The sequence below is a fragment of the Hyaena hyaena genome, unplaced genomic scaffold (assembly GCF_003009895.1).
Source record: "Hyaena hyaena isolate Hyena2069 unplaced genomic scaffold, ASM300989v1 scaffold_18, whole genome shotgun sequence".
Lineage (NCBI taxonomy): Eukaryota > Metazoa > Chordata > Mammalia > Carnivora > Hyaenidae > Hyaena > Hyaena hyaena.
The window spans coordinates 634759-661641 of NW_024080649.1; the positions used below are offsets into that span (position 1 = coordinate 634759).

Below are 26883 nucleotides of genomic sequence, written 5' to 3' on the forward strand. Positions count from 1 at the left end.
ATAAATATAAATAAATAAATAAATAAATAAATAAATAAATAAAAACAAGCATTAAAAAAAATTTTTTTAAGCACATGAAAAGAAAAACACATGAATAGAAAAAACAAAACCTCATTGTTAAAAGTGAATGGCGCAGCCTATTCAGGAAGGAAGGAAGCTAACTCCAAGCATGTGCCCCACACATGGCATGGAATGTTCTGACTTAATCTTTATAATTCTCATTTTTACAGATATGAGAACTGGGGTTAAATACCTTGCCCTGGGACACAAGGCTGGGACAAACTGAGGCTCAAATCTTCATCATATGAAGAGCACAAGAAATGACAGATTAAATGCTTTGAAGATGGAGGGTGGGAAGTGGGGAGGAGAGACTCTGGTTCAAGAAGTACTGGGAACAGAAATTAATCCAGAAAAAAAAAAGTTTGAGTTCTTTGAATTCATCCCATAATCAGTAAATATTTGTCAGTCCCACTGGATTGTTCCAGGCCCAGGCTGAGGACAGAGTCCCTTATCCCTGTGGGAGCCCACAGATTAGCTGGAGCAAGACCTACCTAGGAAACGATCTCTGAAGCAGCCAAAGATTAAGTGATGCTAAGGAAAAACATCTGGAGCGGGCAGGATTTGGGGAGCATCTAGGATCTGGGATGCTTGCTATGGAGCTGCTGGTCCCCATCTCCTAACTCAGCCACCAAGCCTTCTACCTGCCAGGGGCTCCCACATTCTGGTCTTCATCAATTCTTACCTGAATAGCAGGAGCCCCCAAGCACACCGCACTGGTTTCTATGCCTCCAGTCTGATTCGCCTCGCGGCTACTGCAAGCAGCCTTTCTCACTCTGGCACCTGATCTCTCCTCTTGATAAAGTCCCATATTCTGCACTTCTAGCCTCAACTCTGCCACCTCCCTCACTAGCTCCCCAGGTCCCAGGGACCTTACAATCCTTGGAGAACCCTGTCCAGTATCTGAAGTTCTCTTCCTCCCAGTTGGTCCCCTCTGGAACTCCTTCCTGCCCTTTTCAAACATAGCCCAGGAGTCCTTTCCACTAAAGGTCCTTCTCAGGACCCCATTCCTCTCTGGAGCCTCCCTAAGGTCAGTAATCTTCTCTAGTTCTTTCCTGGTGTCTCAGGCATCAGGCGACGTCATTGCTGGCAGCAAAGCCCACCTTTTCCCAAACCCTTTTCTCTGGGAATAGCAGAATGCGCCGCAGCAGCCAGCTGAGCAGACACGAAGGTAGTGCAGGGTCAGAGGGGATGGGATAGGGAAGACAGGTTGCTGTTAAGCTGCAAAATAACCCAGCCTTTCCTTCCCGTATATGGTCTTGTGTCCGGCAGTCCCTGTGTCTCACAGCGGCAATCGTGTGTATCTTCGATGGGATTATGATCACCAAATTGGGGAGGGATACAGTGAAAAGAGTCCTGGGACTCCAAGTTGAAACCAATGTCTTCCGGCCCCTGGAGCCCACCACACAGGCACCCGCAAGAGAACCCGCGCCCGCAACTGGGAAAGCGCCCCCGCCGGCACCCGCGAAGGCACCTGCGGCCGCGCGGGCCAAACCACCCGCGCCAGCGCCGGAGCCAGCACCGGAGCCAGCGCCAGCAGCCGAGCCGGGGCTCACCTCACCACCCCAGGCCGCACCCTCGCTGGCACCCGCCTCTAGGCGCCCATCGCGCCGGGCATCCTCTCGGCAGCCTTCGCAGCCACCGTCGCGGCCGCCTTCACGGCAGCTCAAGGGGACATCCTCGCGGGAATTCTCGGCCCCATCCTTGACCAAGGCTGCACCTTTAAAAGGGGGATCCTCGCGGACATAAGCGTCCATGCCTCATCCCTCCGGGTAATCCCACCACTTAGCTTGCATGCGCTGTCACCCACTCTGGCCCACATGCGATCATAAAATCAGAGCTGCTAAATCGGGAACATTTCTGCCTCCTCGTGTTGCCTTGTGTAAAAGTCGAGTTTCCTTTTCCTGCGGCCGCTGCGGGGCGAGGCTGCCCCAGGACGCGGTGGCCAGGGTCTCCACCCCGCCCAGGGTTCCAGCCCACGCGTGCACAGGGGTCCAGCGCTGAGGCCCCCTCCCACGCAGGCGGGACCCCCACCCCCACCCCTCGCTGGGGAGCCCGGGCTGGCGCAGAGCTCCCGCGTGGTGCTTGGCGGCGGGGCCGGGCCCTTGACCCCCCCCCCCCTCCGCTCCGGTCCTCGAGGTGTGAACCAGGTGCGACAGCGGGGGGACGCGGCGCGCGGGGCAGCGCTGGGAGTTCGCGTCCGCGGGTCCCGGCCGTTGGCTGAGCGGGACCTGTGAGCGGGTGGGTGGGCACCAGGCTCGCTCAGAGGCCAGGCCTGTCCGGGGCCAGCAGGAGAGAGATCAGACAGGAGGCGAGAAGTTAAGAACCCCCACGCAAAAATGGCTGACAAAGGCAAAAAGGGCAAGGCGGTCGCGGCACCTACACCCGGGCCCGCAGATAAGCCGCCGCCCCCTCCTCCAGCTGCCGAACCGGAGGACAAGAAAGACCAAGAAGACAAGAAAAAGGCAAAGTCGGTGCAGCCCACGGATGAAGTGGGCACCAGGAAGGGGTGTCGCCGCTACGGGTGGGAATTATTGAACAGCAATAAAGAGTTCTGGATGATGGGGCACGCCGAGGTCAAGATCCTGAGCTCGGTAAGGTGGGCTGGTACCCCGGGGCAGGGGCCCAACCATGGAAAGAGGGTGGAGGAGCGGGCTCCAGAGGGGCTCCGGAAGGGCTCTAGAGTCGCTGCGAGCCCTTTGCCATAGCTCAGGTGCATGTCTCCCAGCAGGGCTGCCTAATAGCCGCACTGGTACTGTTCACGGAGACCAGCGTGCACCCTCTCCTGACGCTCATCATCACTATGGAGCTGTCCGTCTTCTGCTTCTTCTTCATTGCCTACACCCTCGCCATCAACAGATACACGTCCTTCATCCTGTGGCCCATGTCTGTAAGTGAGAGGAGGTGGGGACTGCCTGAGGCTGGTGTGCATTCGTGGGTGTGTCTTGATGAAGAGAGACACCCTGCACCTTCCATATTTGTGGCCCAGCGAACGGCACAGCACCTCCAGCGGGATCAGGGTAGGGGAAGCTGAAGTTAGGTTACAAAAGGCTCTCAAACACCCCAGCTTAGGGGCAGGGAGGTCTCTTACCTTACCATGGTCAAAGGAAGAGGTAGGTCTTTGCTTTCCTGAGGCTTTGCTCTCCTTGGGAGGAGGTGCTGTGTAGCAACCAGCTGTCTCCTCCCCCACTTCTGTGCCAGCTAACACTGGAGTGGGGAGATCACCCCAGGGGTACCCCATCCCTAGAATTCAAAAAAGAGAAACCAATCTTCTCATAAATCAGTAATATAAAAAGAGAATTTTTTTTTTTTTACAAATAGTTTATTGTCAAATTAGTTTCTACATAACACTCAGTGCTCATCCCCAAAGTGCCCTCCTCCATGCCCATCCCCCCCTCCCCCCCACACCCATCAGTCCTCAGTTTTTGTCAGCATTCANCCAAAGTGCCCTCCTCCATGCCCATCCCCCCCTCCCCCCCACACCCATCAGTCCTCAGTTTTTGTCAGCATTCAAGAGTCTCTCATGGTTTGCCTAAAAAGAGAATTTTTTAAAAATCACTTTGAAGCAGTCTCAGGTCTCTAGTGACTATTCCTGTGAAGGATGTTAAGCCCAGAAGAATGTTCAGCCCAAAGCAGTCATCCACTAGGACAGGAGCAGGGCAAGTCAACCAACCATTTGTAGCCTTTTTTCCTTCATCTGTAGCATGAGGACAGTACTAATGTCTCAAGGGATTGTGCCTGAGGAGTAAATACAAAGCTCTTGATGCTGTGGATTTATGGACTTGACTCCCTGATCATGACCTGTATAATCCAGAGCACACTCACCCAAGTCCCACCTCACTGCACATTCACAGCAAGCCTCCAGAGCCTTAAGCTCTAGGTTTCATGTACGTTACATATGAAATGGTCTCAAAATGGTCACCTAACTTATCCCCAGGTAACTCAGCTAGTAAGTGGCAGAACACGGATTCAAACCCACCTTTGTCAGTAGAGTCTGAGTACCTAACTATACTCTGTCCTGTGTCTTTGTCAAAAGTTATTAGGGCCCAGGGATTCATAGGTCTCAGCAAGGTAGGAGAGGACCCCCAATACAGGGAGAAAGGAGAGGAGGACCAAATAAGACTCTTGGGGAAGGGGTAAGCAGAGGACAGAGTAAAGGAACAGGCAGAGGGCAAACTCCCAGCCAAGGAACCTGAAAGATACTTTTAGTTCCAGCAAGATGAAAACTCAATAAACCCTGAAAATCCTCCTACTGCACTTACCTAAAACTACTACGGAAAGTGTAAACACAACTGCTGTAACTGAATGGCTGAGCTGACAAAAAGGGAAACACACAAGTGCCAAAAATGAAAAACAGGAGCAGTGATCGAATACCCTGCTGAAGTGTGGGGAGCAATGGCCCACGAAGTATTGCCCCAGGAACCTGGCAGATGGATTTTCATACATTCTTGAGTTAGAGGAGATGCGACCTTCGTCCTAAGCAAAATGAAGATTTAGAACTGAGACCCCTGGGTAAAGCCAGCACTCTGCAAAGACTGAACCTTTAAGGAAAAGACAGGCAGAGGAGATACCTTCCTCCTCACACACAGAGGAACAAGAAGGCCTGTTCACCTCTGCCTGAGCTGGGAGTGGAAAAAACAAAAAACAAAAAAAGACCACTTTGAGAAACAGAAACCTTGAGCCTACAGTTTGTACAGATTTGGTTTGAATTTTTACCACCACCATCCTAGAAACCTTCATGCAGCCTAGAAAATTTGTGCCTCGGAATTATAATAAAAATAATCCCAATTTAATGATGTTCTGATGATGTCCTTGGGACTCCTAACAGAAACCAATGCAAAGTCACAATCAAAGCACTGGGGTGTTTGGGTGGCTCAGTCAGTTGGGGGTCTGACTTTGACTGAGGTCATGATCTTGCGGTCTATGAATTCAAGCCCCGCAGCAGGCTCTGTGCTGACATCTCAGAGCCTGGAGCCTGCTTCAGATTGTGTCTCCCTCTCTCTGCCCCTCCCCTGCTCACACACACACTCTCTTAAAAATAAATAAACATAATTTTTTTAAAGTATAAAGAGATTCTCACAGGACAGGTAAGGGTGGGGAGAGACTTGTCAAAAATGAATGCACAGTTCAAAACTACAAAACACTTGATTTTAAAATCCCCATGTCTAAGAATTGAGAATCAGCAAACATAACAGAAAAGAGGAGGATTAGAACCCTGAGAATATGAGATTAATACAAGAGCGGTCTGAAAATAATAAGAAATATACTTTAAATAATAAAGGGATAAACAGAGCCCTAAGAACAGAATAAGACATTGTGAGGACAGAATAAAAAGATCTTTTTTTTTTTTAATGTTTTATTTATTTCTAGGAGAGAGAGAGAGACAGCGTGAGCAGGGGAGGGTCAGAGAGAGAGGGAGTCACAGACTGAAACAGGCTCCAGGCTCTGAGCTGGTAGTCAGCACAGAGCCTGACGTGGGGCTCAAACCCACGAACCGCGAGATCATGACCCAAGCAAAAGTCGGACGCTTAACCGACTAAGCCACCCAGGCACCCCAAAAAGATCTTTTTTTGAGTACAAAAGACAATGTCTATAATCAAGTATATAGTTTTTGAATTTAAAATGTCAATAGATGGATTATAAAGCATATCAAAGCTGGAGAATTAGCAAACTGAAAGATGTGAGATAAGGATCCAGGATATAGCACTGAGAGATAAAGGAAGAAAATAGAGAAGTTGAGACAGAGAAAATAGTCCATCATAAGCCTAATAGGAATCCCAGAAGAAAAGACTCAAAAAAATGGAGGAGAAATACTGATAATGACTGAGAACTCTCCAGATGTGATGAGTGACATCACTAAATATGGCAGTGTCAGAAACACCAAACTCTGTCCCTCCACTAAAGCAATAATTAGGCTGTCAAAAAATATCAGAAACAACTTTTTCAGAACTCTGGGATCCAATTTTAAAAGCTTAGAACCAAGGGAATGGTTAATAAAGAAAGAAGCTGTTGAATGTGGTAAGAGAGTGTTGTGACATTTTAACATACCTCCCCACTATCCTTCATACCCCAGCTTGTCTGTGGCCATGAAGACAACAGCCCACATTCCTAGTGATTCTTTGAAGGATGGGCCCTCACCTGCCTCGGAGCTTTTTCAAGGCTGAAGCAGCCTCCTGGATAGCATTTGTCAAAAGCATTTAAAGGCACATCTACTAACATAACCACAACTGACTGGACAAGGGAAATCAAATGAGGCAACCAATAGACAAGACCAGAAGTTTGGAAAAAAAGAGGCTGGGGATAGAGATGCATAGAGGAATAAGAACTTTGAAAACCTACAACATATCCAGGGAATCCAGAAGGCCACACACATGCCAAGAAAAGACCCTAAGCGTTTGCCTCTTGCTGACCTTTAGGCTCTGTATAAGCAGCAAGGGAAAACAGAGTTCTAAACAGCCTGGACAAGTGTTGAAGGAATACCCCAAAACAAAGCCAATTTGCAAAGACTGGTCAATAATTTTTGTTTCCAGATATTTAAGGAACTCTCTTTCAAATAACTACCTGACCAGTAAGCTAGCAAAACAGGGACTTCAGTTGCAGCACTGAAAGAATACAGTCTTTAAAAAAAGATAGTTCAGTAAAAGTCATTAAACATACAAATGAGTACAACTCACAACCATCAACAGCAACAAATCCTGGGAAGGGAGGAGAATATGGTTTACAGAGTAACTATATGATAATATTCAAAATGCCCACAATTATAAGGCATGCAAAGAAACAAGAAAGTATAGCCCATTCACAGGGAAAAAAATTAATAGAGACTGCCTCTGAGAAAACCCAGATATTAGACTTACTAGACAAAGAGTTTCAATCAGTTCCCTTAAAAATGCTTAAAGAACTAAAACCAGGTGAACAATTTATGAACAAGTATAAAATATCAGCAAAGAGAAATTACAAAAAGGAGCCAAAAGGAAATTCTGGAACTAAAAGTAATATAACTGAAATGAAAAACTGAGGAGTGTGGATTAACAGCAGATTTGAGCAGACAGAAGAATGAATCCATGAACTTGAAGATGGGTCAATTGAGATTATCCAGTCTGAGGAAAAGAAAACAAAAAGAATGAAGAAAAGTGAAGAAACCTATAGAAGAGCATCAAGTATACTAACATATGCTGAATCCCAAAAGAAGAGAAAGGGGAAGAAAGAGTATTAGAAGAAATGGTCAAAAACTTTCCAAAGTTTATAAAAGAATACAAATTTACACATTCAAAAAGGACCAAGTAGAATAAACTCTAGGTGATCCACACTGAGACATTTATAATCAAACTGTCCAAAGATAAAGACAAAGTCTTGAAAGTCACAAGAGAGAAGCAACTAATTTCATACAAGGGACCTCTAATAAGATTAACAGCCAATTTCTCATCAGAAACCATGGAGACCTGAAGCAGTGGAATGATATACTTAAAATCCTAAAAGAAAAAACAAAAAAAACTGTCAACTGAGAATTCTATCTTCAGATTTGCTATCTGTTATGATTGTGTCCCCTAAAAATATGTTGAAGTCTTAACTCACGGTACTTGTGAATGCGACCTTATTTGGAGGTAAGGCCTTTGCAGATGATCTAACTAAGATGACATCATTAGAGTGGGTTCTAATCTAATATGACTAGTATCCTTACAAAAAGGAGAAATTTAGGCGCAGAGACAGACATGTTCAGAGGGAAGCTGATGTGAAAAGACACAGTAAGAAGACAGGATGGTGAAACAAGCCAAGGAATGCCTAAAGTTACTAGAAGCTAGAAAAGAGGCCAGAAGAGATCATTTCTTAGCATCTTCAGAGGGAGCATGACCTTGCCAACACCTTGATTTCGGACTTCTGGCCCCCAGAACTGTGAGACAATAAATTAATGTTGTTCTAAGCCACCTAGTCGGTGGTACTGCATTATGGCAACTCCAGAAAATGAATACAATATCCTTCAAAATTTATCCTTCAAAAATAAAGGAGAAATTAAGACATTGTTAGATAAACAAAAGTTGAGGGAGTTTGTTGCTAGTAGACCTGCCTTATAAGAAATATTAAAGGGAGTCCTTTGGGCTCAAACAATAGGACATTAGACAGCAACTTGAAGCCATAAAAAAAATAAATAAATAAAGAACACTTGTAAAGTAACTAATAGGTAAATATAAAAGTCAGTATTATTGGGGTGCCTCAGTGGCTCAGTCAGTTGAGAGTCTGACTTCAGCTCAGGTCATGATCTCACAGTCTGGGAGTTCAAGCCTCACATCAGGCTCTGTGCTGACAGCTCAGAGCCTAGAGCCTGCTTCAGATTCTGTGTCTCCCTCTCTCTCTGCCCCACCCCCCATCTCTTTCTCAAAAATAAATAATAAACATTAAAATAATTATTTTTTAAAAGCCAGTATTATTGTATTTTCAGTTTGTAACTTCTTTTTTCTGATACAATTTAAAAGACAAATGCATAAAACAATAAATATAAATCTATGTTAATTGGCCTGTATGTATAAAGATATAATTTGTGACAATAACAATAAGAGTTTTTGTGTACTACTGAGACTAAGTTGGTGTCAGTTCAAGCTAAACTATTATAAGTTTAAGATGTTAATTGTAACCCCAAGGTAACCACTAAGATATTGACTAAATAATGTGTAGAAAAAGAAATGAGCAGGTAATTATACTGATACATTACAAAAAATTAAACACAAAAGAAAGTAATAATGGAGGAATTGAAGGACAATAATATATGATATATAAAAAACAGATGGAAAAATGACAAAAATAAGTCTTTATCAGCAATTACTTTAAGCGCACATGGATTACACTCTCCAATTAAGGCAGAGAGGATCTGAATAGATTTTTTAAATGATCCTATAACATGAAGAAAAGAGACTCACTTTAGTTCAAAGATATAAATAGGTTGAAAATGGAAATGGAAAAAGACACTCCATGGAAATGGTAACCAAAAAAGAGCTGAGGTAGCCATATCAATATCAGATGGAATGAAAGACATGAATTGTCAAAACCACACCTAGGCATATCATTACAGAGGCACTTCTGATCACCAGAAACAAAGGAAAACTTAAAATCAAACCAAGAGAAAAGACAATTTACCTTAAAAACAAAACAAACCAAAGAAACCCTCAAACTACTAGACGAACTTCATGTTTTTAAACAGCAGTGACAGTGGCCAGAAAACACAATAATTTCTTTAAAGGGATGAGGTGGCAAGAGTAAAATACAGACACTTTTAAACAAAGAATGGAACAATTTCTTTTCGCTGACCCTCACTGAAAGAACTACTAAAATATGTGCTTCGGGAAGAAGTAAGTTAAACAAACAAACAAAAAAAACGTGTGCGATGTAAAAAAGGAACAGTAAGCAAAGAGCCTAGTCAGTTTGTGAGAGCCTGCTGAGCTAAATAAACATTAAGATAATACTGTGATTTTAAAAAGTATATTAATAGTTTTTTGTTTTCATTTTTTTGCAAGGGGAGGGAGGGAACACTATAGCAAGGTGGAACTAAAGCAATAACAACACAATAACATGTAAGGCCATAGTACTAGTATATTATAGTAATAAAAAGTTCTTGATTTGGGGGTATCGTGTAGCAATAATATTAACACTAACATCTTAAAACATAATACTGTATTCTGATAAAGAGTAGAATTCCAGGATATAGAACATCAAATCTGTTGAAGAGAAAGAGTGAAAAGAGAATAAAGAGAGCTAACTCAATAAAATGGAAAAATAAAAAGAAATAAGTGTGGTATATGTTAAGTGGAAAAAATAAAATTAAATGGTAGAAATAAATCCAAATACTAGAAATCAGAATACTAGAAATACTAGAAATCCAAATACATCAAATCAGAAATGATGACAAATATAAATGGACTATATTCTTTGTTTAAAAGACAGAGGTCTCTAACAATAGATTTTTTTAATCCAGCTATACACTAAATTACAAGACATGTGGAGAACAGTTATGAGAGATGGAAAAAATAATAAAAGGAAAATACTAACCAAAAGAAAGCTGGCATAGCTTTAATACCAGATTAAGCCAATTTTATGTGTTTTATAAGTATTTAAAGAAGATCACTACCTAGAGCAATTCTAAACTTGTATGCACCTAACAATATAGCCCCCAAATAAAAAAACAAACTATAAAGAATTATAATAAATTATAAGAAAGAACTGGCAAATAGCAACCATAGTGGGAGATTTTAACAGGCCTTCTCATCAATTGATAGCTTGATATAATGACATACATAGAACATATGAAACCCTACACCTTTCAAGTACACTTGGAACAATCATAAAAGTTATCCTCAATAAGACCACAAAGCAAATGTAAATAAATAACTAGTAATATGAAGTTAGACCATATTCTCTAACTTCAATGAATATAATTAGAAATCAATCAGTAAAATTTAACTAAATCCCCAAGTGTTTGGAGGGAAATCTAATCTGTTCCTCAAACATATGAGGATTTCATGTAGTATTCAGATACTATCTGTAATATGTGCCTAAACTATTCAAATTTGAAAATTAACAATCTCAAGAAGGTACCAAAACTAAAACAGGGGAACTAAAAAGAAGGCAATGCCAAAGATAAAAGCTAAAATTAAGGAAATAGGAAACAAAGATCCATAGTGAGGATTAATGAAACCAAATATCTAGTCCTTCAAAAAGACTACTAAAGCAGATAGACCCCAAGGAAAAAAGAGAGAATGAACAAGGACAAATATTAGTAAAAAAGATCAGGAAGTTATTTTTAAAGATTACAGGGAAATATGAGCTTTTATGCCAATAAATTGGAAAGTTTATTTAGATAATAGCTAATTTCCTAGAAAAAAATATCATATAAAAATTTATTCAAAAAGACATAGAAAAACAGGTTATAAAAAATTCATCCATGTTTTCATCTGGCACTTGTTTCACTTTTTGCATTTAAATCTTCTGATTCATCTGGAGTCATTTGGGTATATGGTGTGAAACATGGTGCCAGCTTTATATCCGAAGGCTATCGAGTTGTTATAGCCTACCATTCAATTTATTCATTTATTAAATAGTATATCTTTTCCCCACTGATTTTAAATGGCATTTTTGTTAAATGTTAAAATTCCAGATGCAAGGTTTATTTCCATACTTTATATTCAGTTTCATTGGTCTGTCCCTGTTTTCTTTTTTTCTTTTAAAGGTTTTATAATATGTTGTACTAATAGGCTTTTGATATTAAAACCAGACATTATAAGGAATGTAAAGTATATATGCCTAGGTTACCTAAATATGGATATAAAAATCCTCAATAAAATATAGGCAAACTGAATCAAGCAATCTATAAGCAAGCAATACATCATGATCAAGCAGGGTATGTGTCAAGAATGCAAAGATAGTTTGTCTTCAAAATTCTATTAATTTGCCATCCTTTACCTAAAGGAGAAAACCATTTCATCATCTCACGAACTTCAGAAAAACTATTTAGTTCGTCTCATGAACTTCAGATATATTAATTTTAAGAAAAACTCTTAGCAAACTAGGGGCACCTGGGTGGCTCAGTCAAATAAGCGTCCGACTCTTGATTTTGGTTCAGGTCATGATCTCACCATCATGAGATCGAGCCCCACCTCAGGCCTTGCACGGGGCATGGAGCTTGCTTAAGATTTTCTCTCTCCCTCTGCCTCTCTCTCTATCTCTCTAAAAAAATAAAGGGGCACCTGGGTGGCTCAGTCAGTAAAGTGTTCAACTTCAGGCTCAGGTCATGATCTCATGGTTCATGGGTTCAACCCCCACGTCAGGCTTTGTGCAAACAGTTCAGAGCCTGGAGCCTACTTTGGATTTGTGTCTCCCTCTCTCTCTGCACCTCCCCCACTCATTTTCTCTCTTTCTCTTTCTCTCTCCCCCGTTCAAAAATAAACATTAAAATTTTTTTTAATAAAAGGAAGAAGGAAAAGAAAACTCTTAGCAAATTAGTTTAAAAGGGAACTTGCTTATCTTAATAATAGGCATCTACCCAAACCTATAATAAACATTGCGTTTCATGGTAAAACTTTAGAAGTACTATTTAGAGATGCCTACTATCCCCACTTCTGTACATTGTGCTGGAGATCTCAGTTAGTACAATGTAACAAGAAAAACAAAAAGTGTATGAATTGAGAAGGGGAAAAAATAGCATTATTCACAGATAATAAGATTCTTTACACAGAACACCTATGAGAATCTATAGTCAAATTACCTGAACTGGTTGAATTCCATAAAGGTTAACCAGAGACAAAACAATAGTGTTCCTGAATACCAGCAATGAACAATGAGAAAATGTGACTTTTCAAAGAAACCATTTAAAGCAGAAATAGGAAATACAAGGTGTCTTAGAATAAACCCATTCAAAGATGTATAAGACTTTACATAGAGATCACATTTTACATAACAGACATCAAAGAAAACTCTGCATAAATGGAAATATATACCATATTCACATATCTGAAGAGTTACTATCATAAAGATGGCAATTTAAGGGGCACCTAGGTGGCTCATTTGACTATGCATCTGACTCTTGATCTCAGTTCAAGTCATGATCTCATAGTTCATGAGATCGAGCCCCATGTCAGTCAGAAGTTTGAAAATCATCCCCTTTGGAGGAAGCTATGCCAGGCTGGGTGTTGATGGGGGTCTTGGCTCTGTTTGAGGCTGACTCTCCTACCTCTCACACTTCTAGGACCTTCTCAATGACTTGTTTGCCTTTATGTTCCTTATGGGAGCTGTGGTCCTAGCTGCAAAAAGTCGACAAACCATGCCAGTGCCCTACTTAGCTGCTATGGTAAGTCTTTAATGTTGGGCAGTTTATTTGCTCAGAAACCACCTCTTTTAGGGGCACCTGGGTGGCCTTTGAGTTAAGTGTCCGACTCTTGATTTCAGCTCAGGTCATGATCTTACAGTTTGTGAGTTCAAGCCCTGCGCCAGGCTCTCTGCTGTCAGTGCGGAGGCCATTGTGGATCTTCTGTTTCCCTCTCTCTCTGCCCCTTCCCGCCTTGCACTCCCTCTCTCTCTCAAAAATAAATAGTAAAAAAAAAAAAAAATGAAGAAATCACCTCTTTTGGAGAATGGGTGCTTCCCTGATTTAAGGAAAGTGCTTCTTTTCACAAAATCTTGGAACCCATGCAAAGTTTAAAACTAAAGTTGGTAAATGCTTCCAATGAAGAAGCTGCTTAAATAAAGATGTAGTCCGGGGAGCCAACCAATCTAATGGCTTCCTCTTCTTAGCTGCCCCAATCCCTGAGGCAAAGGGCCACACCCAGGCTGCTGACAGTGTATTTTAAGACAGAGGCACAGGTGGAGGGGTGTGGGGCAGGGGGAGGAGGGTGGCTGAGCCTGGAGGTGGGGCAAACTCAGAACGTCTCTGGTCCAGAAGTTTAGGAAGAGGAAAGGATGTGTTAACTAGCACCTGCTGATGAATTAGAAACAAGGAGGGAATATGCCAGCTTTGGAATGAAAAGCAAAAGTAATGAGCATCCTTTTTCCCCCAGATCCTCATTGGTATAGCTGGAATGTTTGCTTTATTGGATATATGTCTTCAAACAAAACATTTCAAAGGCAAGACGATTCAAAAGAATGTGCTGGCTCCTCCTCCAAAACAGGAACAAATGGATGAAAATCCAAAGGAAGCAGTAAAACCACCAGAAAAGGCACCAGAAAAAGCACCAGACAAAGCAGAAAAGCCAAAGGAAAAAGAAAAGGGAGGCAAGAAATGACTCAAAGGAGACCCCTGTTGTCGAAAGCAGCAGTGCGTTTTACAACAAAACATTTCCACTGTCTTTATTGTCTTCTCTCTAGAATGGTTTTCTTTTCCATCCTAATTACCAACTTTGCTTGGAAAAGAAATTCCTCTTTAAATGGATTTTAAAGCTTAATGTTGACGTAAACATTATTTTGTTTATTCAACAAAAGTTACTGCAAGTTTTGGTGCAGAGGGCAAGATCAAGGCCTCTGGGGGTGCCTGCAGGCCACAGGGCACACAAGATTTGGGGTACAGTAGTGTGGGTGACACTGGCTGTCAACAGTGACCAGCCAAAGGGGCCAGAAGAAAACAAGAGACTGGAAAACAAAATGAACATTTTGTTCACATTAATTTTTTTTGAGGCGGGGGTGGGGGTGGGGGGAGGGGGAGAGAGTAGAGGAGGGAAAGAGGGAGGAGGAGAGAGAGTCCCAAGCAGGCTCTGTACCCAGTGGAGTTCATGACCTGAAGAAAAATCGAGAGTCAGGTGCTTAACTGACTGAGCCACCCAGGCGCCCCCACATTGATATTTTACATTTTAAAAAAGCACCCAGGTAGCGGCTATGAGAAAAACAGGTTGCCGGCCTCCCTCACTCTGACTTTGTAGCTTAGCATCGGTCCTCATTCGAGGTGTGCTCAGGAGGGAGGGCCACAGGGGTGGTATCATCCCCTCAGGGCTCAGGGCCTCCACAAGCCAAAGCCAGAGTCAGGCTGGCATGTGGGCCAGGCAGACTGGGCACGGGAGGAGCTGGAGGCATTCGGGTTCCCTTAGACATGGCCGGCCAGCCCTCTGGGACCTGCGGAGTCTCCCTCAATGAGGACCTGAGCCGGGCTCAGCTGGCCACCACAGCCACCATTCCCACTCACAGGCCTCAGTCAGGGCCCTAATCTCCATGGACAGACCAAGCGTGAGGCGGAAGGGTCAGCCTCCCGAGAGGAAAGCAAGGTCCCGAAGTGATGCATGAGGAGCTGGAGGAGACAGGGGTGGAGAGTAACAGGGTCCCCCCCCCCAGCACAGCCAGGAACAATGTGAGAGACAGGCTGAGAGGGTCACCTGGGCCGCGGGAGCCATGGCAGTGACTCAGGCCTTCGTCCTAAGTGCCACAGGGAAGCCCTGAAGCGGCAGGGCCCACCTCCACCAGGAGATCACAGACGTGGCTGCTGCAGAGAATGAAGTGAGGCCGAAGGAGGCTGCTGCCTGGCGCTCAGGTGGGGAAGCAGGCAGAGCCCAAGCCTGGATGGCCCCAGCCATTGGGCCTCCACCCATCCAGTCGTTACTCCCTCTGCAGCCCCCACAGCACCCCCTGCAGGCTAGGCAGGGTGAGGCAACCCTGCTGAAAGTGGGAGCAACTACAGGGAGTTAGTTACATTATAAAGAAAAACTCAAAAATGCACCCTATCCTGCCGTGTGACCCCAAATTCCTCTCCTAGGTATTGAGCCAGGAGGAATGGTATATTAGAATTTTCTTAATAGCCAAAAGGCAAAAAAGAGCCTGCAGGTTCAAAAGGAGATAAACCGAACTGTGTTACATTCACAAGACAGAATACTACTCAGCAATAAAAAAGGAGACTAATACAACATGGTAATAACGATAAAAATAAAAGATGCACAATGATGACTCACATACTGAGTGAAAGAAGGTGGACACAAAAGGATACACCCTATGACTCTGTTTCTACGACATTTAAGCACAGGGAAAAATACAGTGGTTGCCTCAGGAGGTGGAGCTTGGGGACTGATGACAAAGCGGCATGAGGAAGGGGCGCCTGGGTAGCTCAGTCGGTTAAGCATCCGACTTTGGCCCAGGTCATGATTTCGCAGTTGGCGGGTTTGAGCCCTGCATCTGGCCCTGCGCTGACAGCACCGAGCCTGCTTCAGATTCTCTGTCTCTGCCTCTCCCCTGCTTACATTCGAGCTCTCTCAAAAATAAACTAAAAACAAACAAACAAACAAAGGGGCATGAAGGTATGAGAAAGTTATTTTCATTAGGGAAGCGGTCACATCGGTGTATACTTTTGTCGAAACATTCAACTGTATAGTAACACCTATGTATCTCATAGTATGTAAATTTTATCTAAAAATGTAAGCTAAACATGACTGTTCAGAATCTAATGGAAATGGGTAGACCTTGCTGAACTCCTTTGTGTGGCCACTCCTCTCAGTCAGTCCCTGGAGGCAGCTCTCGGAAACAGGCAGAGGTTCCCCACATCCAGACAGAGAAGGCACGCAGTGGGGTGGAGCGTCACTTGACACAGCCACTGGTCATACTGAGAAGGAGGCCCTGGGACAGGGTTGTGGTCACCACAGACTTCAGAGAGATGCCTCTTTGGAGCAAAACTACATCAGGCGAGTATCTTCCAGGAGTAAGGAATGACTTGGGCATATTACCTATGGAAATAGTCAAAATGTAAATTCTCAAAAATCCTAACTAGTACATTCAGAGTAAAGATATCATGTCCTTAAAACAAGGAACTATAAAGAGGATAATAAGCTCACCACAGTTCTTGGGATGGAGGAGGGAGTAGATTATGAGAAAGATTTTAAAATTTAATGATGTGGAGCCTGCTTAAGGTTCTCTCTCTCCCTTTCTCTCTGCCCTTCCCCTGCTCTCATGCAATCTCTAAAAAATAATAATAATAAAGGAAGAAAGCTCTCAAACCAATAACCTACCTTTAGGAATTAGAAGACAAAATTAAACCCAAATCTAGAAGAAGAAACAACAGAGATTAGAGCACAGATAAACAAAACACAGAGCAGAAAAATAATAGAATCAGCAAATCCAAAAGTTGGTTCTTTGAAAATATCAACAATAAAAAAAAGATCATCAAACCTTTAGCTAATGACCAAAAAAAGAGAGAACGCATAACTAAAACCAGAATTGTAAGTGCAGACATTACTACTGATGATAGAAAAATAAAAATAATTACAAAATTATAACAATTGCATGACAACAAATCAGATGAAATGGGCAAACACACTAGAAACATACAAATTACTTAAACTGATTCAAGAAGAATTAGAAAATCTCAACATATCTACAAAAGATCAAAATATTGGGGTGCCTGGGTGGTTCAGTTGGTTAAGCATCCGACTTCGGCTCAGGTCATGATCTCACGGTTCATGAGTTCGAGCTCCGTGCTGGGCTCTGTGCTGACAGCTAGTTCAGAGCCTGGAGCCTGTTTCGGATTCTGTATCTCCCTCTCTCTCTGACCCTCCCCTGCTCACGCTGTCTCTGTCTCTCTGTCTGTCTCTCTCTCAGAAATAAATAAAACATTAAAAAAAGATTTTTAAAAAAGATCAAAATATTAACGAAAAGCCTCCCAACAACAAAAGCCTAGTACCAGATAGTTTCACTGATGAATCCTACCAAACATTTATTTATTTTTAATTTATTTATATTTTTCAAAGGTTTCTTTTTTATTATTTTGAGAGAGTTACACAAATGGGGAAGAGACAGAGAGAGAATCCCAAGCAGGCTCCACACCATCAGTGCAGAGCCTGATGTAGGGCTTTAACTCAAGAACGGTGAGATCATGACCTGAGCCAAAGTCAGACGCCTAACCAACTGAGCCACCTGGACACCCCTCAACCAAACATTTAAAGCAGACTTAATACCAACCCTTTGCAAACTCTTCCAAAAACCAGAAGACAAGGGAACACTTCCTAACTCATTATATGAGGCCAGAATTACCCCAATACCAAAGCTAGACAAAGACATCACAAGAAAACTATATACCAGCATTCGTTGACTGTAGATATAAAAATCCTTGACAAAATACTAGCAAATCAACTCTTACAGCATATTAAAATTATTATACACTATGACCAAATGGTATTTACCCCAGAATAGAACTGCAAAGTTTTTGAAAACTGAACTGATACTGGGCCACAGTCCAATGGTAGGTAGGATAATGTGGCCTGCATCTAACCAGTTGATTGCCTGCTTAAAAACAAACCAACAAAAAACTAAAAAACTAAAACCAATGCTCTCTATAGGAATTAAATAAATCCAGAGTTCATAGCCTAATATTCAAAATGTCCAATATACAATCAATAATTACTTGACATATTAAGAAATAGAGAAATCTGGGGCACCTGAGTGGGTCAGCTGGTTAAGCATCCAACTCGATTTCAGCTCAGGTCATGATCTTCTGGTTCATGGTATCAAACTCCATGTTGGGCTCCGTGCTGAATAGCTCAGGGTCTGCTTGGGATTCTCTCTCTCCCTCACCCTCTGCCCCTCCACCACTCACATGTGCTCTCACTCTCTCAAATAAACATTTAAAAAACTGTTAAAAGAAACATGAAAATCTCAAAATTTCATGAGAGAAAAGACAATAAATAACCCCAAGAATAACAACAAATGTTAGGTCATTAGACAAAAACTTTAAAGAGAATATTACAGCCATGATCTAAGAATAAATGAAATAAATGGAATGATAGAAAGTCTTAGTGGAGAAATATAAAATACAAAAAATCAGATGGAAATTTTAGAACTGAATACAATAACCAAAATAAAAAATCTCACTGAATGTGCTTAATAATAGAATGGAAATGACAGAGGAAGGAGTCAGTAAACTTGAAGTAAACTTGAAGTCAGTAAATCAATAGAAATTATTCAGTCTCGGGGCACCTAGGTGGCTCAGTCAGTTAAGCGACCAACTTCAGCCCAGGTCATGATCTCACGGTTCGTGGGTTCAAGCCCTGTGTCGGACTCTGTGCTGACAGCTAGCTCAGAGCCTGGAGCCTGCTTCAAATTCTGTGTCTCCCTCCCTCTCTGACCCTCCCCTGCTCTGGCCGTCTCTCTCTCTCTCTCAGAAATGAAAAAAAAAAAAAAAATTAAAAAAATTATTCAGTCTCAGAAGACATGAATAGATACTTTTCCAAAGAAGACATCAAATGGCTAACAGACACATGAAAAGATGCTTACTATCACTCATCATCAGGGAAATACAAATCAAAACCACAATGAGGTACCACCTCACACCTGTCAGAATGGCTAAAATTACTATTCAGGAAACAACAGATGTTGGCAAGGAAGTAGAGAAACGGGAACCCTTTTGCACTGCTGGTAGAAATACAAACTAGAAAAGCCACTCTGGAAAACAGTATGGAGGTTCCTCAAAAAATTAAAAATAGAACTAACCTATGACCCAGCAATTGCACCACTAGGTATGTATCCAAGGGATACAGGCATGCTGTTTCAAAGGGGCACACGCACCCCAGTGTTTATAGCAGCACTATCAACAATAGCCAAATTATGGAAAGAGCCCAAATGTCCATCAACTGATGAATGGATAAAGAAGATGTGATATGTATATACAATGGAATAGTACTCAGTGATTAAAAAGAATGAAATCTTGCCATCTGCAATGACAGGGATGGAACTAGAGTATACTATGCTAAGCAAAATAAGTCAGAGAAAGACAAATATCATATGATTTCATTCATTTGTGTAATTTAATAAACAAAACAGATTAACATGGAAAGGGAAGGAAAATAAGATAACAACAGAGAGGAAGGCAAACCATACGAGACTCTTAAATACAGAGAACAAACTCAGGACTGATAGAGGGGAGATGGGTGGGGGGATAGGCTAGATGGGTGACAGGCATTAAGGAGGGCACCTGTAGGGATGAGCACCAGGTGTTATACATAAGTGATGAATCACTGGGTTCTTCTCCTGAAACCAACACTACACTTACGTTTACTAACCTGAATTTATTATTTTATTTTATTATTTTTTAACTAACTTCAATTTAAATAAAGGGGAGCCTGGATGGTTCAGTCGATTAAGCATCCAACTTCAGCTCAGGTCATGATCTAACAGTTCATAAGTTAAGCCCCATACTGGGCTCTGTGCTGACAGCTCAGAGCCTGGAGCCTGCTTCAGATGCTGTGTCTCCCTCCCTCTCTCTGCCCCTCTCCCACTCATGCTCTGTCTCCGTCTCTCAAAATCGAATAAACATTAAAAAATTAAAAATAAGGGGCGCCTGGGTGGCTTAGTCGGTTAAGCGTCCGACTTTCGCTTAGGTCATGATCTCGCGGTTCGTGGGTTCGAGCCCCACGTCGGGCTCTGTGCTGACTGCCAGCTCAGAGCCTGGAGCCTGTTTCAGTCTTTGACTCCCTCTCTCTCTGACCCGCCCCTGCTCACGCTGTCTCTCTCTCTCTCCTAAAAATAAATAAAAAACATTAAAAAAAAAAAAGAATTATAAAAAATTAAAAATAAATAAATAAATTGTCTTAAAAAGAAATGATCCAATTTCAACAAAAGAGAGTAATAAGATTAAAAAAAAGAAGAAGAACAGAACCTTGGTAACTTTAGAGACAATACCAAAAGAATACTTTTATCATTGGATTTCCACAAGGTATGCAGTAAGAGTGTGGCACATAAATTTCTTGAAGAAACAATAGCTGAAAACTTCCTCCGCTTAGCAAAAGACATACATTTACAGATTCATGAAATTCAGTAAATTTCTAACAGAAGCAAAAAACTCATACTTAGGTACATCCTAATCAAATTTCTAAACATTAAAAAGATGAAGAAAAAAATATTGAGAGCACCTAGAGAAAAATGATGCAACAATCTGAATAAATGACAATTTGTCATCAGAGACCATGGAGCCCAGAAAGAAGTGGCACAATTTTCAAGCGTTAAAGGTAAATAACCATCAAACCAGAATTCTTTATCCAGTGAAAATACCCTTTTTACATCAATGAAAGCCAAAAAAAAAAAAAAAAAAAGACACTCTCAAAAAGAGGAAAACTAAGAGAACACATTGCCAGTAGATCTGCTCTGAAAGAAGTGTCAAAGGAAGTTCTTTAGACAGTAGGGAAATTATACCAGAAGGAAACATGCAACTTAAAGAATGAGCAACAGAAATAGTAAAAATCTTAAAAATTAAAAACAGAGCTACCATATGATCCAGTAATCCCACTTCCGGATATATATACAAAGAAAACAAAATTATGTTGAAGAGACATCTGCACCCCCATGTTTATTACAACGTTATTTACAAGAGCCAAGACATGGACCCAATCTAAGAGTCCATCGATAGATGAATGGATAAGGGAAAAATGGTGTATATATACAATGGAATATTATTCAGTCTTTAAAAAGAAGGAAAACTTGCCATTTGTGGCAAGATGGAGGACATTATGCTAAGTGAAATAAGTTAGGCAGAAAAAGACAAATAACTAATCTCACTTATATGCAGTATCTAAAAAGAAAAAATGAAACTCAGAAAATGAGATCAGATTTGTGGTTACCAAAGGCAAGTGGTAGAGGGAGAGAGAATTAGACGAAGGCAATCAAAAGGTACAAACTTACAGTTTTAAGAGAAATAAGTATTAAAGATATACTGTACAACATGATAACTATACTTAATACTGCTGTATGCCATATCTGAAAGTTGATAAGAGAGTAAATCCTAAAAGTTCTCATCACAGGTTAAAAAATACTTTTCTCTTTTTTGTTTCTATATTTGATGATGTAGATTAACTAAACCTATTTGTTAATCATTTAACAATACACATACATCAACTCCTTGTACTATACACTTTTATATGTCAATTATTACTGTATGCCAGTTATATCTCAATAAAACTGGTAAAAAGAAATAGTAAATATCTGGACAAATAGAATATTCTTCTCAAGTTCTTTAAAATACATTTGATGTTTGAAAGCAAAAATCTTTTCAATTTTTTAATTTAAAAACTTAATGTTTATTTATTTGAGGGAGAGAGCAAACAGCGGAGGGGCAATTTGACGGAGATATAGGATCTGAAACAGGCTCCAGGCTCTGAGCCGTCAGCACAGAGCCCAACACGGGGCTGGATCTCACAAGCTGAGATCATGACCTGAACCACACTCATATGCTCAACCAACTGAGCCACTCAGGTGCCCTCCTTTTTTAATTTTTTTAAATGTTTATTTACTTTTGAGAGCGAGAGAGACAGTATAAGCAGGAAAGGGGCAGAGAGAGAGGGAGACACAGAATTCAAAGCAGGCTCTAGGCTCTGAGCTATCAGCACAGAGCCCAACGCAGGGCTTGAACTCACAAACCAGGAGATCAGGACCTGAGCCAAAGTCAGACACTGACTGAACCACCCAGGAGTCCCTGAAAGCAAAAATCTTAACATTATCTGATGGGATTTCTAGTATAGGTAGATGTAATACAAGGGACAGCCACAGCATAAAGAGGGGAGGTTAAAATTATATATATGAATGTCAAGTTTCTGCTTTGCATTTGAATGGTAAAATATTAATTCTAAGTAGACTGTGAAAAGTTAGGGATGTATATATTAAGCCCTAGAAAAAACACTAAAAAACGGTACAAAGAGAGTAAAAATCTCAATAGATGTAATAATAGAATACTAAAAAATATTTAAATAATCCAAAAGGCAGGAAAGAAGAAATGAACAAAGAGAGAAGGACCAAACAAAACAAATACAAAACTGCAGACCTAAATCCAAATATACAAATAACTGCATTAAATATAGATGGTCTAAACATACCAATTAAAATAGATTGTCAGATAATGTTTTTAAAGACTAAATCATATGCCATCTATAGGAAACTCTATTTTTTTAAAGTTCTTATTTATTTTATTTTTGAGACAGAGAGGGGTGTAGGGGCAGACAGAGAGAAAGAATCCTAAGCAGGCTCCAGGCTGTCAGTACAGAGTCCAACACAGGGCGTGAACTCACAAACTGTGGGATCATGACCTGAGCTGAAATCAAGAGTCAGACACTTAATTGACTGAGACACCCAGATGCCCCAGGAAACTCATTTTAAATATAATCGTATAGGTAGATTAAAAATAAAAGAATGGAAAAAGATATTCCATATGAACGCCAATCAAAAGAAAACTTGAATGGTTGTACTTATGTCATACAGAGTATAAAGCAAAGAAAATCACCAGGGATAAAAGAGACACTATATAAAGATAAAATGATCAATTCACTTTATAAAAATACAACAATCCTAAATGTTCCTAATAACAAGCCTCAAAACACAGAAAGCAAAAACTGAAAGAAGTGAAGAGAAAAATGGGCAAATCTACACATATTGTTGAAGATATTAACACTTCTCTCTCAGTAATTGATAGAACAAGTACACAAAAAATCAGCAAGGATATAGAAAAACTAAATACCACCAATCAACTGGATCTAAATGACATTTATAGATCACTTAATAAATATACTCTTTTCTGGCTAAAATGAGCAAATCAGAGGGCTCTAGATGCTGGCAAAGACGTGGAGAAATGGGCACCTTCCTACACTGTTGGTGGAAATGTAAACTGGTACAGCCCCTCTGGAAAACAGTGTGGAGGTTCCTCAAAAAACTAACACTAGAACTCCCATATGACCCAGCAGTAGCACTGCTAGGAATTTACCCAAGGGATACAGGAGTGCTGATGCATAGGGGCACGTGTACCTCAGTGTTCATAGCAGCACTCTCAACAATAGCCAAAACATGGAAAGAGCCTAAGTGTCCATCAACGGACGAATGGATCAAGAAGATGTGGTTTATCTATATGATGGAATACTACATGGCAATGAGAAAGAATGAAATCTGGCCATGTGTCGCAACATGGTTGGAACTAGAGGGTGTTATGCTGAGCGAAATAAGTCAGGCAGAGAAGGACAGATACCATATGTTTGCACGTATAGGAGGATTAGGAGGAACTTAACAGAGGACCGTGGGGGAGAAGAAAGGGAAAAATAGTGGGAGAGAGGGAGGGAGGCAAACCATGAGAGACTCTTGAATGCCGAGAACAAACTGAGGGCAGATGGGGGGGTGAGGGGAAGGGGGTTATGGGCATGGAGGAGGGCACTTGTGGGGATGAGCACTGGGTGTTATATGGAAACCAACTTGACAAAATCTAAAATAAATAAATAAATACATAAATACACCCTTTTCAAGTGTACAGTGAGCATTCACCAAGATGGACCATATCCTGAATCATAAAACAAATCTCCATAAATTTAAAAGAATTAAAATCATACAAATATATATTATCTGGTATAATGGAATTAATTGAAATTAAACTGGAAATCAATAACAGAAAGATGATTGGAAAATCTCCAAATGTTTAAAAATTAAACCATATATCACCAAATTATCTGCAGTTCAAACATAATGTCGTGGGAAAAATTAGAAAATATTTTGAGCAGAATGAAAATATAACATATCAAAATTTGTAAGATAAAACAAAAGTAATACTGAGAGATAGTTATAGCATTAAATGGTTCTATGACAAAAAAAAAAAAGATATACAAATGCCAACAAAAAGAAAGTAGGTGTGGTGAAATTAATATTAAATGAAATAGAATTCAAAGCTAAAAGCATTCACTAGGGAAAACAAAGATATCATATTGATAGTTAATAAATAAATGCCAGGTATGATTCTAAGATATTTTTATATATTAACTCATTTAATCTTCACAATAATCATATGATTGGGTCGCCTGGGTGGCTCAGTCAGTTGAGTGTCCAACTTTTGATTTCCCCTCAGTTCATGATCCCAGGATTGTGGGATCCAGCTCTGTACTGGGCTCCATGCTAAGTGTGAAACCTGCTTAAGATTCCTTCTTTCTCTGCTCCTTTGCCCTGTTCACACACATTCTCTCTCTCTCTCTCTCAAAAAGTAATTTAAAATATATATATATATATAACCATCAAACCAGAATTCTTTATCAAGTGAAAAAGTATCCATACACACACACACACACACACACACACACACACACACATATAGTAATCATATGACTTAGTTAATATCACTATCACCATTTTGTGAATGGAGAAGCTGAGGACAGAGAAGTTAAGAAAGTTGTAGAACCAGGATTTAAACCCATGGCTTGTGCTCTTAATTGCTACACTACTGCACAAAATATAGGTTAACTCCAGTTCATCCAATACTATAACTTAAAAACAAACAAAAAAACATTAGAAATCCAACGAAAAGTAATACATCTAAATTTTAGTGAGGAGCTTTAACATATCTGTTTTAGTAAATTAATACATCAAGCAAAAGAAGGATAAGTATACAGAGGGTTTCAATTACACAATTAACAAGATACATAATAGATACATAGATAAGTTTTGTACCCAACTAGGAGAGAATATTCAATCTTTTTAAACACACATGGAACATTTACCAAACAACTATCAGGACACAAAATCTCAACAAATTCCAAAAAAGGAGATCAACAAATTCCAAAAAAGGAGAACATACAGACTTACTCTCTAAATAAAATAAATAATAAAATTAGAAATTCACCAGAAAAGTACACCTAACATTTATCTAACTAAAAACTTTAAAATATCCTTTTAAATTATTCTTGGATTAAAGAGGAAATTAAAACTAAAACTACAAGCGAATTAGAAGTGGATGAGAAACTGGAGCAATATTTTGGGCATGTGCCCTAAGTGGTCCTCAAAGAAAACTTTATAGCTTTAAATGCCTTCATTAGGAAACAAGAAAGACCTAAATAAACTACAACACAACACACAAGAAATAAAATATAATGAAACAAAAACTAGAGGTCAATTCTATTTATGAAAATAAAGGCAAAAATCCCAAAGTACTAGCAAAATGAATCCAGAGGTTTATCAAAAAAGCAAAACACCGCAGGTATAATGGTATATCCCACAAAGGTAAGGATGGTGAGTCTTAGGAAAATTGCTATTTGGGGCGCTTGGGTCACTTAGTCGGTTAAGTGTCGCACTCGATTTTGGCTCAGATCATAATCTCAGAGTCATGGGATCAAGCCCAGCGTCAGGCTTCTGTGCTAGGCACGGAGCCTGCTTGAGATTCTCTCCCTCCCTCTCCTTTTGCCCCTCCCCCCACCGCCTCTCCCCACCACCACCCCTCCCCCCTCTTTCACATTCACACATGCCTGTGTGACTACTCTCCTCTCTCTCAAAAAATGAAAATTTAAAAATTTCTTAACAAAGAGAAAAGAAAAAAAAGAAAAACACTGCTATTATCAGTCATCACATTCCTAGATTAAAGGAGAAAAACACCACGTTCTAGAAGGAAAAAACTGTATGGCAAAAATGCCAAGTAAAAGGCAAATGACAAACCGGGGAAAAACTATTCATAACTCACATTTCAGAACAAGGACTAATCTCCTGAATGTATGCATTCTTGTGTATCATTTTTTTAAACCAACAATTAATAGAAAAACATACAAGGGATGTGAAAAGTCAGTTCTCGGAAAAGCAAACGCAAATGGCTGTTACATATGCAAAACAAAAAAACAAAAAAAATCTTGATCCACTCATAACTAGAGAAATGCAAATCAACACTGCCCAGGGGGGGCTGTTTCTAAACACCATTCTCCAATAAAAGAACCAGAGTTTCTCAGAGGAACCCTGACTTGGGAATACAAAATGAACCTGAAGTATCTTACAGGGTCAGAAAATTAGCAAAGCGGGGGAGGGAAAAAAAGATGAGGGATGGAAGGAGCTAATAAAGGCCAAAGATGAAACAATTTAACCAATGAAATTAAGCAAGACAGTATTTAATACTAACACAAAGACTAAAATAAATAAATCAGTGTAGGAGGACAGAAAATATTCCTAACACAGGAATGTAAAAGGAATAAAGCCACCCTCCTTCATTCCAGAACGGACATTACCTGGTGCCATCCTGTGTGATAGGTTCTGCGCTGGGCAGCTCAAAGCCACTGGTGGGAGGGACAGTGCTCACAGGCATCTGGTCACCTCAAGCAGGGGCACCCCTCAGTTTCTCCTTGCCCTCTCCCTGGACCCCCTCAGCCACCCAGGTGAGTCCCCACATTTTTTGTGTGACTTTCCTTTCCGTAAAGTGCGATATCAATTACATGAAATAAAAGCAACCATTTTAAGTGTAGCGTTTGATATGCTTTGACAAGTATATGTTCCTGTGTAGTCATCACCCTAGTCAAAAGAAAAAACACTTCCAGCACTCCAGAAAGCTTCCTCCTTCCCCCCCTACTTCAGGTCACCACTGATCTGACTTCCATCACCATAACTTAGTTTCACCTGTTC

The 26883-nt window shown here is 40.7% G+C and overlaps 2 protein-coding genes across 4 annotated transcripts in view; both read left to right on the forward strand.

Moving 5' to 3' along the window:
• The window catches only part of LOC120223837 (vegetative cell wall protein gp1-like), a 12152-nt gene extending 10238 nt beyond the window's left edge, over nucleotides 1-1914 (forward strand). For both annotated transcript variants that reach the window (XM_039222068.1, XM_039222076.1), the window contains one exon: nucleotides 1330-1914. In XM_039222068.1, the coding sequence (XP_039077999.1) occupies nucleotides 1330-1806 (477 nt within the window). In that variant the 3' untranslated portion in view covers nucleotides 1807-1914. The remainder of the gene's footprint in view (nucleotides 1-1329) is intronic.
• Nucleotides 1915-2259: 345 nt separating this feature from the next.
• On the forward strand, nucleotides 2260-13976 carry CMTM2 (CKLF like MARVEL transmembrane domain containing 2). Of its 2 annotated transcripts, none has more exons than XM_039222122.1 (4): nucleotides 2260-2651; nucleotides 2786-2947; nucleotides 12785-12886; nucleotides 13593-13976. In XM_039222122.1, the coding sequence occupies exons 1-4, from the start codon at nucleotides 2397-2399 to the stop codon at nucleotides 13815-13817; spliced, it is 744 nt and encodes a 247-aa protein (XP_039078053.1). In that variant the 5' UTR covers nucleotides 2260-2396; the 3' UTR covers nucleotides 13818-13976. The 2 variants fall into 2 exon arrangements, with proteins under 2 accessions (XP_039078053.1, XP_039078055.1); XM_039222124.1 differs by having other exon boundaries at nucleotides 2789-2947.
• The last annotated feature ends 12907 nt before the right edge of the window (nucleotides 13977-26883 follow it).